Source organism: Uloborus diversus, chromosome 1 (assembly GCF_026930045.1).
Source record: "Uloborus diversus isolate 005 chromosome 1, Udiv.v.3.1, whole genome shotgun sequence".
NCBI classification, from domain to species: domain Eukaryota; kingdom Metazoa; phylum Arthropoda; class Arachnida; order Araneae; family Uloboridae; genus Uloborus; species Uloborus diversus.
The window spans coordinates 140,771,968-140,788,024 of NC_072731.1; the positions used below are offsets into that span (position 1 = coordinate 140,771,968).

At 33.3% G+C, this 16,057-nt stretch overlaps 1 protein-coding gene across 1 annotated transcript in view; it reads left to right on the top strand.

The window, feature by feature from the left end:
• LOC129221656 (tuberin-like) overlaps positions 1-16,057 on the top strand; it is a 165,904-nt gene that overhangs the window by 125,507 nt on the left and 24,340 nt on the right. The window contains exons 38-39 of the mRNA XM_054856184.1: positions 1,034-1,173; positions 9,707-9,788. Coding sequence (XP_054712159.1) covers positions 1,034-1,173; positions 9,707-9,788 — 222 coding nt within the window. The remainder of the gene's footprint in view (positions 1-1,033; positions 1,174-9,706; positions 9,789-16,057) is intronic.

A 16,057-nucleotide genomic window follows, 5' to 3' on the forward strand; every position in this document is an offset into this window, starting at 1 on the left:
ATTTCTCGTGATGAGTTCTGTTAATGTAACAATTCAATGGTTGGAAAAGAACAAAAGTTTTCTGCAAAATATTTCAATCAAATTTGGAACAGCTGCTAAAAAGTTAAATTTTGAATGTTTCCCCAACATCACAATTCCAATACAATGTTTCTTCAACAAGGAAAAAATAAATTTAAGAATCATTAATCTTTGTTTAGTGAAAAAATACAGTCTGGCTCTGATAAGTTGAGGTATGATCTTCACAGTGTTTGCAAGTTTTTTCGGTAGGGAAGGATAATTGAAGCTGTGTTGAATTTGGACTTTTGTAGTAGTTTTGCAAAAGTATTCCTGCTTGAATCTGAGCCAATAACACATCTATTTTGTACTGAACTTCCTAAAAAGAGGTAAACATTGGCTACGTTCGGAAACACCTACCCAGTCGCATGTGTGGTTTGTCACGTTGCAGTTATAACATCACTGGAATTTTTCTGGTGAGCCCGGTAGAACAGCTGTGTTTCCCAACAATCATGGTTACAATGCAGTAGTTCAAGTTCAGCAGCAGGCGATGCTCCAATCACAGAGTAAAACTTGAAACACGATCAGATTGGCCAAAAAATACCAGGTGATCTCGCTAACCACGTCGAGACTGGAGTGAGAGTGGCTGCAACTGGCTCAACTGCCAGAGAGTAATCGAGAGCATTTTCAAATGCTAGTCAGTGGCACCAAGAATCATTTGATTACATTTCCAAACCCTTGTAGTGGTATCAGTGCGCGTTTCCGAATGTAGCCGTTGCCAAAGTCATATATTAATTTAGAAAAGCTGTACTATACATTCAATATACGAAACAATCCCAACATTATGCAGCTTAGAGTTGCTGTAAAGCAGAATGTCTGAATGAAAAGAAGTTCTCTTTTCTTCTCATCTACTCTACTTACTTTTTCTGCTTGCTAACTTTCAAGCAATATTTTTGTCTCCAATTGCAAAAACAAATTGTGGCTGCCAAGCCAGTGACTGAATGATACTTGTTTATTTTTTTTATTTATTTTATTCCAGTTGTGTTCCATGTATCAACCTTAATGTTCAACAAAGAGAATGATCCTATGAGAAATGAGAAAAAGAAACATATAGCAAATGATAGTGTCATGATAGTGTATAATGAAAGTGGGGAAGATTTTCAGCTTTCCACCATCAAAGTAAGTTGATTGATTGGGGGATATATTTCATTTTCTTCAATTTCATAGTTTTTAGCTTATTACAAAGTGGTCCATTTATTTTTTAAATAACCAAACATATAAACATTAACTTGATAGGATGCTCATTGTAAATATTTATTTGCAAATTTATAGTAAAGTTGACTAGCATTATAATGATGCAAATTTCTCTATTGACCACAATAGTAACTGAATCGATAATATTCAAATAATTCCCTCCTCTTCAAATTAGATCAAAGTATTACTCATGGTTGTTTTTTTTTTTTTTAATTATGAACTTTTTATGTGTAGAAATTGATATTCAAAACAGAACTAAATGTTTGAGAGACCCTGGTGTGATAAAATTTTTTCTCCATATTTCAAATCAGTAAAAACCGTATAGTTGATATTAGTTTAATATGTATCAATGTTATAGACTGAAAATAACTTAATTAGTCAATTGAATTTTAATCAAACATTTAATTTAGTTTTAACTAATTAGCCAGCTTTATTATTTGCATTTCACAGGGCCGGATTTAGGGGAGGGCAGGCGGGGCTACTGCCCCGAGGTCTCCACAACAAAGGAGCCCCCACAATAAAATTTTTACGAAATATCAACTTTCACGGGTTGAAAATATCAGATAATACATATATATCAAAATTTTCAGATATGTATCAGAGTATCATATATTTTCGAAAATATGATGATCTTTTCAAACTCCGGTTAGGGACCTCCACCCCTTCGTTGCCCCGGGGCTTCCACACTTCCAAATCTGGCCCTGTCATTTCAAGATCATTAGTTAATACTTCTGAATTAGTATTAAGCCTCTTTTCATGTGACATTGAACCTTGATCTCTTGGAGAACCCCCCTCCCCTATCTATCTATGTTGTAAAACTGAAGAACTTTGTTTATAATTATTTGCATAAAATATATCCAACTCCCAATTATCTGCGGCCTTTCACAAGTTTAAAATAAAAAAAATTGGTGATGATTAACTGAATGTAGATAAATGCACACATTTTAACTTAAGTGCAAAATCTACATTTAGATATTCCTATTTCTTTCTTTCTCCCCCGTTTCAATGACATCAAATCTTCAAAGCCACAAAAATTTAACTTGCTGAAACCTGATTTTTAATTTTGCACTACTTGCTGCTTCAGTGCATCAGATCTTCGCTACTTGCTGATTTTTAGATCTACCCTACGTACTAAAATCTACTCGAATTATGCGCGTAAACGAGTGTCCGGACTAGTCTTGAAAAAATTCTGCTCTCCTCCCCTCTCTTTTTGGTTCAACCTAGCTTGATCCGTTGCAATAAATCTGTTTGCTTGCATATGTGTGTAATTGGTTTGCAATAATAAACGATCCGTCTTTAGCTTTTGTTAGCTTTAAAAGCTATGCGCAGTATTTTTCCGTGGATCTTACGTCTAATAAGTAATAGACATGAACCAATTTTCTGAGTCAAGAGACGACCTCTATTTTATTTCAACATATATATAAAAAGGTAACTTACATAAAATTTAAATAAAGAGTAAAATAGTGTTGCCACTCTTTGGCTATATAACAAATGTAAATTAAATTAGGATGGAGCTGTGAAAATAGTTAGTGGTCTAACATATCCCCCTCATTTTCACAGATCCATACAAGAAAATGATAATTTTTAAACACCAAAACAAAACACTCTTTTACAGAAGTCCATTAACTGTTGCACAGTTAAACATTTTGTCAAGCAATCAGCTAAATTGTTCTTTCCATTAACATGAATTAACTCAAATTTCCCATCTTTTAAATTTTCTTTAACGAAAAAATATTTAATGTCTATATGTTTAGTTCTTTTATTTTCCACAAAATTCTTAGAAAAATAAATAGCACTTTTGCTATCGCAATAAACTGTCGGCTTTTGAAAAATAACTCCTAAATTTCTACAATCTTTTAAGATTCGTGAAAGCCAGATTATTTCTTTTACTACATCTGAAATAGCAATAAATTCAGATTCCATGCTGGAAAGAGCAACTGTGGCTTGTTTTGACGATAACCAAGATATTGGAACTCCGTCTAACGTAACTAAAAACCCACTTACTGATTTTCGATCATCTCGATCTGAAGACCAACTTGCATCTACGTATGCTTCAACATTAGAATTACTAGCTTTAGATAAGTCCAAGCAACACTCTTTAGTATTTATAACATAATTTAAAACTTGACACAACATTTTCCAGTGAATTTTGGAAGGAGAATTACAATAATTAGATAGTAAAGATACATGAAACATAATATCAGGCCTAGTTCTCGTGGCTAAAAACAAAAGACTACCAACTAAAGATCTATAAGGCACATTTTGAATTTCTTCCCCCTCTGCACATTTTTGTACAATTACACCAGGGTTTAACGGAACTTTTACATTTTCCTTTCGAAACTGATTGAAAACAGAATCTAACTTTTCAATGTAAGATTTCTGATGAATCGGTAAATGACCATCATCCATACATTCGAATTCAACCCCTAAGAATTTTGAAATTGCCCCTAAATTTTTTTATATCAAACTTTTATTTTATTAAATCAATTTCACGATTCAATAAATCGTCATTTAAAGCAAATACCGCTAAATCATCGACATACAACAAAATTATAACTTTCCAATTTAAATGAAAAACACAATTACAACTCGACAGCTTTTCGAAATGTAATTCCGAAAATACTCTATTTAATTCATGAAACCACTCGCGCCCTGATTGATGTAGGCCATACAACGCCTTTTTAAGTTTCATAACATGATTTTCTTTACCCCTCGTTACAAAACCTTTTGGTTGTTCCAAATATATGGTTTCTGTTCAATTTCCGTACAGATACGCACATTTAATGTCCAGATGAGCATGTCTCCAACTTTTTAAGGCGACCAGAATTGTAAAGAAAAATCTAACTAATGTAAAGCTAATTACTGGCGAAAAAGTATCAAAAAAATTTATTCCTTCTGTTTGCCTAAAACCGAGTGCAACCAACCTTGAACGATATATCCTAATTGATTTATTAGTATCTGTTTTTAAATTGTACACCCATTTACAACCCAAAACTTTTGTGGCTTCCTTTCTCGGAACCAACTCGTAAACACTGCGAGATTTTAACATATTTATCTCTTTAATCATAGCTTTGAGCCATTCATTTCTTTCTGAACAGTTTTGAGATTCTTCAAATGTTAAAGGAATTTTAACTTCTGCACAATGAATTTCAACCTCGCTATCACTCGAATGTTCAGCATTATCACTACTAAGAATTTCTTCATTTAAATCTTTCTTTGAAAAATCAAAATCTTTGGAATTAAAGGGAATGTCATTATTTTTGCAATAATTTTCGACTTCTTTTAGACTTCTAAGTCTAATTTTAGGCTCAGGATAGTAATAAATGTCTTTTCGACCTTCAGATTTACCCCTATTTCTAGTTTTTACTTTCCTTTCCCAGTTTATTCTTTTTATCCCACTAGTTTCACCTTTATCTGGAATATCCAAGGAAATTTGAGTTTCCTCATCCGAGAAATCACTTTCTGAATTTAAAATTGACGCTGTAATAACAGTTTCTTTTCGCTTAGATTCAGTTTCATATCTATGTTTACTTTCGTCAAATTTTACATGCTTAGTTTCAAATACATTTCACGTACCTGGTTCACATATCCTATATCCATATGTTTTTACTGCATAACCTACCAATATACCGATTCCAGCATTTGGTTCGAATTTACTTCGTCGTTCTTTTGGAACATAGTAATACGCGGTACTTCCTATAGTTTTCAAGTGTCTTACCGAGAACTTTTTATTGCCCCAAATGTTTAGTGGTGCTACATTTCCTAAACTTTTATGCGGAAACCTATTTTTCAAATAGTTTTGCGTATGAGCTAATTCAGCCCACAATGATTTTGGTAAATTAGTTTCACTTAACACTGCTCTAACACCTTCAATAATTGGTCTGTTCAGACGTTCCGCTGTCCCGTTCATTTCTGCGGAATAAATATTAGTACGTTCAATTTTAATACCTTCCGACTTTAAATGATCTTCAAAATATTTAGCACAAAACTCAAGCCCATTATCAGTTCTAATGCACTTAATCCTTTTGTCAAACTGTCTTTCCGCTTCTGCTTGAAATATTTTAAAATATTTAAACGCTTCATTTTTATGCTTAAGGAAATAAATATTGGCATATCGAGAATAATCATCTACAATACTTAAAAAATAACGCGAACCTGCTAAAGATTTTACCGCAGTTGGGCCAAATAAATCTAAATGAAGTAGTTCCAAAACACTATTAGTAGTAATTTTATTTATGCTTTTAAAACTAGCTCTAGTGGACTTTGACAAGTGTCACAAATTTCAATCTTACCACTTAAGTTTTCTAAACCGTAAACATTTTCAGATTTACTGAAGCTCTTTAAAGCTTGAGCATTTTGATGCCCATATCTCTTATGCATTAACATAATTGAGTTTTTCTCAGTAATACAAATTTCAGAAGTTTTTACACTTGAATTTGCTTTTAAAATGTAAAAATTGTTTACCAAAGGTGCTTCTACGAAAAATTGACCGTTCGGTTTTCTTATTACAGCTTTACTGTTTTTAATTTTTAATGAAAAACCAGCTTTGTCAATTAATCTACCAGAAATCAAGTTTCGCGACATATTTGGAGTGTACATTACATTTTTCAGTAAAAGAGTTTTATTACCTGACTTTTGTATAATCTCCAAAGAAATGTCACCCGAACCACAAATTTTCGTTGTTCCTTCCGCAATTACAGCTTTTTAAAGTCTTGAAATAGTTCTAAATCAGCACAGAAATGTTCTGTTGCGGCAGAATCTACCGCGAATTCAACAGTTTTTGTATTTGCTGTCATTGCTCCGGCGAGAAAAGAACTTGCATCTCCGTCCTTCTTTCGGAAATTGGAATTTTGGACTTTCTTTAGTTTTCCGCGATTTTCCGTAACCATATCTTGTTGACCTTTACGTTGTTCACGCTTCCAGTTGTTGTAGTTAGAATTATTTTTCTTTTTCGGACAGTTCCTAGAGTAGTGCCCTTCTTCTCCGCAAGCGAAACACACATTTTTTTTGTGTCTATCGAAAACAAATGCAGTTTGCAGGAATGTTGAAGTTTCTTTTGGATTCTCCCTATGCTGAAGTCTATCAAATTCAGATATTAAGGCTTTTTGCACATTTTCAGAGGTAAAACTTTCATCACTCAGTTGATACAGTTGAATTACAACATTGTCATACTTCGGAGGTAAATTACACAGCATCTGATATGCTATTTCGTCATCTTCCACTTTTCTTCCGGCAGATTCCAAGTCTTTTGCAGCTCGAAAAATGCGGCCGATAAAAACAGAAATATTTTCGTCTTCTTTTAAATTTAGTTTCGTGAATTCCGAACGCAAAGCGGCAATTCTAGCTCGAGTTGTAGGTTCAAACACTTTGCATAACGAGTCCCATGCTTCTTTTGCACTAGTCGAGTCTATGACCAAATTTTTCAGTTCTTCGTCCACAAGCAGGCAAATTGTTGACATTGCTTTAGAATCGCGTCTTTTCCAAGATTTCGTTTCTTTTTCATCAGCACCTTCTGCCAGAGTCTCCATACCGTCTACTACGCTAAACACATCATAGTTCGTTAATAACATCTTAACATTGAACTTCCAACTTTTATAGTTGTCTCTGTTTAGCTTCTGAAACTTAAATACGCCACTTTCCTCAGCGTGCGCCATTGTTACCCAGTAATGGATAGAAGTTATTTCTCACTGCGCTATTTCCAAACTCAAACATTTTAGGTTTAAACAACACTCTGCTGCCATTTTGTTAGCTTTAAAAGCTATGCGCAGTATTTTTCCGTGGATCTTACGTCTAATAAGTAATAGACATGAACCAATTTTCTGAGTCAAGAGACGACCTCTATTTTATTTCAACATATATATAAAAAGGTAATTTACATAAAATTTAAATAAAGAGTAAAATAGTGTTGCCCTTCTTTGGCTATATAACAAATGTAAATTAAATTAGGATGGAGCTGTGAAAATAGTTAGTGGTCTAACAGCTTTTGCATGTATTCTTTACATACAGTTATCGTGTTAGCTACAGTTTAAATATATATGAGTGTTATGGGACATTTTAGGCTATTGCATACACTAGCATCATTTTTACCTAATTTAGATTATCCCCATATTCGCTTATCAGCCGATTACCGTGCCACCCTATTCCACTTATATTCAGGAGTAAACTGTATATGGACAAACTGATTGCACTCAGCTATCGGTAAAATGGGTCCCAGGGACTCATTAACCTGTTCGGGATGGCAATCCGAACCCCCCCCCCCAAGTAGCGCTTCCTCAGGACGACAGCTGTTACACGCGGACTGTGCGCACAGGTCGGGGCAATTTCTCCCTCTAAGCCTAATACGCAATTTCGGAAAGTACGCATACATAATAATGGATAAAATGTATACTTTAAGCAGAAATTAAACCATTTTTTAATATATGATAAAATATATCAAAATTTCAATCATAACAAAACATTGGATGAAAATAATTGATATTTAACAATAAAAATGCAAAATATATTGTTTTTTACAATAACTAAAAGTACCAAAATTAAACAATACATTTTCTACAAAACAGGCAAAATATTTGTGCTTAATATTTTAAATACTTGAAGAATATTGTAACAATATTTTAAAGCCGCATTAAAATTTTCAAAGCACAGATAAATGCGCATTGAGCTTTTTACACTCATACATAGTGTTACGTCTTTTATTCTGCTTTTGAGCAAATTAGGCATCTCCGTCTAAGTTCTTTGCCTTCTTTTTCAGCGTATGATTTTCGAAAGTAACTACTGTATGAAAAACTTCAACAAAAATAATTTATAGTCGTTTCAATGTGACCCAAAAGTTCCATAGATGGATCAGTCATAAATTAAGATATTTCCTCCTCAGAAAGATAACGTGTTCACCATGGCTACCAAATGAACATAAAAGTAATCTCCTAGAATATCTCCCCTCCAATCCCATTATAAATGCAACCGAAACTAGAAAGAGCCACTTCAAAATGATTATACAATTCCGTCTTCACTTGCGAGCACATGTTTATATTTTCTTTCACGAAATCCAATAAATCACAGACACTTGACAGACCCCATTCTGACGTCAGACAGAGGAATACTAATGCAGGAGAGCAATCATTTGAGCGGAACATGGAGATAAGTAGCGCCATCTAATAATAAACAATTCGGTCCAAATCCAAAACGCAGAATAGCGTCGTTAGGCCGGCTGCGTACTACTTACCGTAACGCACGGATGTGTTATTCGTCTCTGAAGAACCACCTAGCGCTGACGCAAAGATGCGTAGTTCGTCCCGAACGAGTTAATGAAACAGATTTGAGTTTTCTGGTCGAAAAAATGAGTCCCTTAAATTTTAAACAGAAAATCTTACCGTATAAATGAATAATATAAAAATATTCATACTTGGGAGAAAAACTATCCACATAGTGATTTTAAAAAGTTATGATATAAACTAAATTGTTTAATTTTGTCCTTACTTTTTGTGATTATCATTGTGAAATTATTTTCAAATAATACACTTGCAAGACTTAGTTATGTGAGAAACTATTTGGTCAGTAACAATGAGAAAGCACTCCCTCTTAACCTTAGTTTTCCTGCATTTTTTTCTAGTTGAAAATACAGGACTGTTTTCAGGAATTTCCCCAAGATAAAAGTTGAGGGAGAGCTTGCTATTTATGTACATGCAATATCTTGCTCCCTAAGCTCTGCCCAGGAGGTCATTGTAAACTCCAGTCGTATCCATGGGCGCCCATATGCAGAATTTAAAGGGGGAGGGGGCTCACATATTTTCCCCATAGTTTAGCAGGATTTTTTCCCGATAGAAACCGATTTCAGTACAGATTAGAGTATTAACTAATAAGAGTAATTAAAGTTTGACATTTTTAATAAATTGTTCATTAATGGCTGGAGAAGAAATGTTTTTACATTTTTGCAAGGAAAAAAGTACTAAAAGCAAGAAAAAATTTTAATTTCTAAAGGGGGGGGGGGACAGGCTTGAGACTCCACTTGCCCCCCTATCCTATATGGGACCCTTGGTCTTACACTAAAACTCCATTGACTGGTCAACAATAGGTGTGTGTTTGAATAGCTGATAAAGAGATAGGGTCATTTTAATTCCTTTCTGTTGTTTCTCCTGTTCATTGACGCTTAAAAGCAATTACTAAATAAATCTTCAGCATTTTTCCCAATTTTTTTTTTCTGGTTCTTATTTTAGGGGTTTTCTGGGTGCCCTGGACCAGAATTTTCGTGGAAGTTGGGTTCCTTAAACCTGAATTTGCGTAAAAAAACCCACTATAGCGCATAAATGTAAAACCTGGACATGGGTTGAAAATTCTTTGAAAAGTTTTAACATGCATAATTTTATAAAGATACTTCAAAATCTAACTAAAAACACATACTCAGTCTAATTAGACCAGTTTTTTCTTTCATATGCTTAATTTCATTTTACTATATTTACAGGGCCAAGTTACAAATGCTTGTGTTACCATTTGCCCTGAAGATTATAATTGCAATATTATATCTGTTCAACTCAAAACAAATGGTAAGTAGCTGTTGATAGCATTGTAATAATCTAGATTATCTCTGTTTTGCAAATAATAGTTTACCTCACAATTTCGTTGTACTGTAAAATCTTGAGTAACCAACCAAGCTAATTGGAACCACAAGTACTTCACATAGTGAAAGTCTTAGTAAATAGAAACTGTAAGAACTGCCCATGCTTGTGAAGTCACCATCTTATAGAATGGAAAACAATGGAACATTTTTGAAATGATTACAATAATAACTTATAAAGTTATGTTGGAAGGCAGTTTCCCAATAGCATATTGCACCTGGTGTTCAGTAGGGCCATACAACTACTAGAAACAAAACATTGTTTGCTGTTGAATTCTCCAGATACAATGTTTCTTGGGAATTAAGTACTTTTAGGGAAAAGATTGGTCTTTTTTCAAGACTCATTCGCAAAAAAAAAAAAAAAAAAAAAAAAAACAAATGGAGGCAGGAACATTTTTCAACCAAGATCTCTAATAAATAAATATTTACCTAATTTTATACATATTGTTGGCTCAGAGCAACAGTAAGATATGTAATCCTCGAAATAACACTAAGATATCTTACTACTGCTCTGTGGCGACGATCTATACTTTAATTACTTTTGAACAAACAGAACACATTTCTTATGTTCAAATAGTTTCCTTAGTCAAAATACTCAAACTTTTTCTACTCGCAGCACTCTTTGAAGAATTATAATTTTCTCACTTCACCCCTAGCCTATCTCTATTCTTAAAAATTAGTGCATCAAATAAGGCCACCCTAATGTTCGTAACCTAATATTTCGCTCATTTGTGATTGGCTCCAGCTTTTGCATATTTACCAGGTGACTCATTAAAAAAAGGAAAAATAAATGGACGCAAAAAATTTATGCTTCAATTATGTTTTTCATCAGTTTTAACAAAAAAAAGGTGATCTGGTTTTATTAGGAAGATGGGTCTGAAACAAAGGCGCCCATATGCAAAATTTTAAGAGGGGACTCAGATATTTTCCCCATGGTTTAGCAGTATATTTTCCCCATAGAGACCAATTTCAGTACAGATTATAGGGTCTGGTGGGGTAAAGTGGTCATAAAATTGTAGGTTTTCAACTTTGGTGGATAATAAATACAACAAATTATTTAAACACTTCAACTTTTATAGTTGTTATTTTACATTGCATTATTAAAGAACACAGTACATTGAAGTTTAGAAAAAAAATATTGAATTTAGTTAATTTTTTAACACTTTCTTTTCTCTTTGTATTTATGACCACTTTACCCCATGAGGTGGGGGAAAGTAGTCATAGCATGGGGTAAAGTGGTCATAGTTAAAAATAAATGCAGAACTATATTAAATAACCCTAAAATTTGTATATTTGTTATTTTTATGGTTAAAAGTATATGAACTAATATATGTGTGTATACACGAGTATATACGTGTCGTGAAAACATGAGTAAACACGTTCATATATGAGTACATACATGTATACATCAGATACATGGATGCACATGCCTACTCAAGTATATATGTGTATACATGAGTATATAAGCATGTATACGTGATTACCTAAAGGAGTGTTGACGTATCTACACGAGTATATATGTGTCATGTTTATATACATGTCACGTGTATATACGCGCATAAAAGAACGTCATATGCATGTATGCACTTGTATCTCGAGTATACACGTGCATACCTGAGTACATACAAGTATAGTAGACGTATATACACATATAATGTACAAGTGTACATGTGGGTACATACATAAATGTATATACGGGTATACACGAGTTAATTCGTGGATGCATCCAGTGCGTGTTTGTACGTGTCCACTCACGTTTACGAGTATACGTATGTGTACGTGTAAACACAATTATATACCTGAAAAGACGTATATACGTAATTTACGTGTATACACCGGTACATATATGTATACACGAGTATATACGCTTATATACATGTATGCCCACAGAGTGAATCCAAGCTCTTGAGCAGAAATGTAAGGGGTGTGAGAGGGGAGGATAAAAAGCAAAGAATAATAAGGAGCCTATGGTCGCTGACGCGCTACATGCACACAAAGCCAGAAACTGATGGATGCAAAACAGGTCACAAATTTTTTACACAAAGATGATTTTACTCAAAATTTTAGTTTTTAAGAAATATTTAGAGCATTTGTTAAAAGTTACGGCCCGTAGTAGTTCTAATACACGCATCGCAACAAAAGCGCAGCGATGGATGAAAGTTTTTCAAAAGTCTCGTTATTAAAACATAGAGTGCTTTGTGATTGCGACGCATGTATTACAGCTGCAGGCCGCAAATCTCTTCAATCGCTTTAAATCTTTCTTACGACCTAAAATGTTGTGTAAAATTGTTTTAGTGTAACAAATTTGTGACCTGTTTGGCTTTGCGTGCATGTAGTACGTCAGCATTGTGTTTGTGACCATATGTTCCTTATGATTCTTGCTTCTTATCCTCCCCTCTAACACCTTTTAAACATTTTCCCAAGAGTTTAAACTCACCCTGTATACTTGTATATCATATGCTTGTATGTAAGTGTCTACTCAAGTACGTACGTGTATATACGTGTCTACCTGACTATATAAGTGTTCGTATACATACGAGTAAAAGCAAGTATATACGTGTATAGTCTAATGTATATCTGCATAGATAAAAAATGCCCATATCGCAGATACCCATATACGTATTTATTGGTGCATTATGTGAATTTACGAGTATATGCGTATGCATATACTCGTACATTTAACCTCATTTACTGTAAAAACAATACATATTAAGTGAAATTAATATTTAATTTATATCTGCCTTATACTTAACTATTAAGTGACATTAGAAGAACATTATTCGTTAAGCCTAATATTATAACCACTTTACCCCATTTTACTGAAATTGTTGTAAAATATTATCTAAAATATATTCAGCTAACTGCTAATGAGTAAGCGATCTTAAGACATGTTGGAAGCTTCCTGTGCCGTCAATCTGTTCGTAATTCTTACAAACAAAATTTCCAAAAGAAGTTAAAAGAGGTGTTTAGATTTTTAAAATTTTCATATTTACAAAAAATATTTTTTTTACCAAATAAAATTTTACCAGTTTTGAAATTTTGTATTCAATATGTAGTTTTTAACTCCCCGAACCTAAAATAAAATTCTTACATTCATTCGAACATTTATTTCCAAGCTATAGTCATTTATTTGCTGTATGACCACTTTACCCCATTGACCACTTTCCCCCACCAGACCCTAGTTATTAAAATTTGACATTTTAATGACTTATTCATTAATTGCTGGAGAAGAAATGTTTTTATATTTTTGCAAAGAAACAAGTACTAAAAGCAAGGAAGTTCTAATTTCAAAGGGGGAAGGGCTTGAGTCCTCCTCCCCATATGGGCGCTCTGAAAGAAGGCCAACTCTGGGCAAGTATTACTTCACGCAGTGTTAAAAGCAAAAAAAAAAAAAAACCTATGAAACAAGGACAAAAAAGAATTGAAAAATTCTTTAGAATCATTGTAAAACTTATTAAATCACATTCAATAACCTCAAAAACATTACCGAAAATTCCATGTTTAAACTTTCATGGTTACTTCTATGGAAAAGAGAAAGGACAATCGTCACATTCGGGGCAATTGATAATTCGTTATTCTTCGTGTTTCTTTTTTTAAAACTCCTGCGCACAGCTTGTGCACTTTGTGCAGCATATGCAGCAGATGATAATATCCTCCACCCAATGTTCTAGTGCCATACTATAAGGACACTGGAGTACTAATAAGGCGAAACATAGTCTTATTGGGCAACAACCTACTTTTCAAGGTTATCAAATCACAGGAAAGAATGAGGGTACGCCAAGAGATTTTCCTTTTTGAATTTGTCGACTACATAAAGTTGGCTTCAAGAAGAATAAACAACTTTTTTTATACTATTAAACTACAGTGAACTGTATAGAAACAAAACTTAATGTGAAATAAGATCAGGTAGTTTTGATATCACTCTTTTCTGACAACTTTAGAGTTTCCTGATAAAAACTGCTTGTTGATAATGCTTTATCATCTGTTAGGCTTTCCGATGACAATGAAGTCACGATCTCGCGAGTTTTTGGTCTGTATGACTTTATTGGTCCATATGGCATTTGGCACATCCACCTGCAAATATATTGATACCATGAATACTTTACGGCACCTCTTGCCTCTTCCTACGGCCCTTGGGTGCCACCCAGGGTCCGTGGCACCCAGTTTGAGAACCCCTGGTATATATATTTAATCAAAACTGTTTATGAGTTTTAAAATTACTCTTGGGATGGCATTGTACAAATTTATATTTAAAAATAAATAAATAAACAAAGATAAAAGCAAAAAGTCCTAAAAGTCAAACAGAAGAGTTTTTGTTTGCCCTTACAAATATTTTTAAAGGAATGAAAATTGCACTTGTGACTGAAAAATGTTAAAAAGAATTTAACTAGATGCAACACATAAATTTCCTAATCAATACAATATGAACTGATTCAAAGAATTTCCGTTTTATTAATACAGAAGTGAAATGCTAACTAGAGGCGTTAAGCATGTATTATTAAAATAACTAAAACAAAAATGAAATTCAGCCAGCTATTCAGGTTTTAACTTCTTGAATTTTGACACTGTTAACCCTTCAAGCGGCCGTGACGTAAAATTCTTTCACCCAGCGATGTATTGAAGAGCGGCCGTGTTGAAAAATTTTCTCCATGAATATTCTTCCATAGAATTTTACGCCACAGCCGTTCTCGAAGCAGAATATTCAAGGCCAAATTTTTCGACACGGCCGCTCTTCAATACATTGCTGGGTGAAGGAATTTTACGTCACGGTCGCTTGAAGGGTTAAAGAGCATGGATTTTTGTTTGAAACTTCTCAATATAGTGATTTAATAAAAGTAAAAAAGAGCTTTATCTGTTAGCCTCTTAACCAGGCATAGTAAACATTAAACATGCAAAAAATTTGATTTCTGTATAGCAGATGCAAAGAGATCGAGTTTTTCAAAGTGAAGGCTTTAAAAGTATAAGATCGGCATATGAAAGAATTTAAGTAAAAGGACTTTATAATTGAATTTTAAAGTTCTTTGATTCATTAATAACTATCAATATAATTGAAGTAAAAATAAAATCAAAACAACAGTTCAAATTTTAACTCTGTAGCATTTTGCCTCCCATAAAGATTACAGAATTTCAGTAGAAAATTTTTAATTTATAATCTTACTTGCCTCACACAGTAAGAAACAATTTTCATGTCGACTTTCAAAACTATAAAAATCGGAACTTAAAGGATTTATTAAAGTGAAATAATTTTAGAATGGCATTTATCAAGTCTATAGAATGACTATTATTAATAATTATTGAAATAATGGCCAAAAGTTTAGAGCAAAGGAAAAAGTTTTACTTGTATAGAGGCAAAAGTAAAACGAACAAAACATAGTTTCGATATCTTCTAAGATAAAAATACAGGAAATCTGGTAAATTACCCGAACACATTCACCCCTGTGCTGTGTTTTGATCCAATATTTTATGTTGTCATAATATTTTAATTATTATTACATATCTTAATTGATTACATAGCTTTTATAGAAGTGTGAATATAGTATTTTTAAAAGTTTTAAGCTATTCAAATCTTAGGGTAACCTGCAAATTAGGAAAAATTACTTCTTTAGTAGTGTCGTGGGCACTTGGAACAGCTTACCGGAAAAGGTAGTAATGAGTATGGCGGTGGATAGCTTTAAGAGATAGCTATTGATCTTCACTGGGGACTTATAAACTGACAAGGACCAGCCTAGCTAGGAACAAAGCCAGTTGCCGGTCGTCTCATTTATATTGTGTTGTATTGTAAAATAAATGTGGTAAGTAACCCATAAACCATGGCCCCCACAAAGGTGGGGCTGTGTGGAACCCAGGTTCTTATTTTATGGCTTAATATTTATTTTAAAGCAAAATATTTTGCTATTAAATATTTGTTTTAAATTTAAACAATGTGAATAATTGCTAATGCAGAAATTGAAGAATTTGGCTATTTTGTTTAATTTTTTACCCCCTATTATGTATCGAAATTTTTTCAAATAATTTTTTTGATTGAAAAACAAAATGGGGCCAGAAATTTACTGTGGGATTAAACAAACTGTTTATCGTCTCCTATTATGAAAATGGACAATTTTAATGTTTCAACGAAAGGGCTTGGTTTTTCCAAACTTGAACCCCAATATGATTTACTGTGATATCATTTAAAAGTTAGCGTGGTGGACTAGTTTT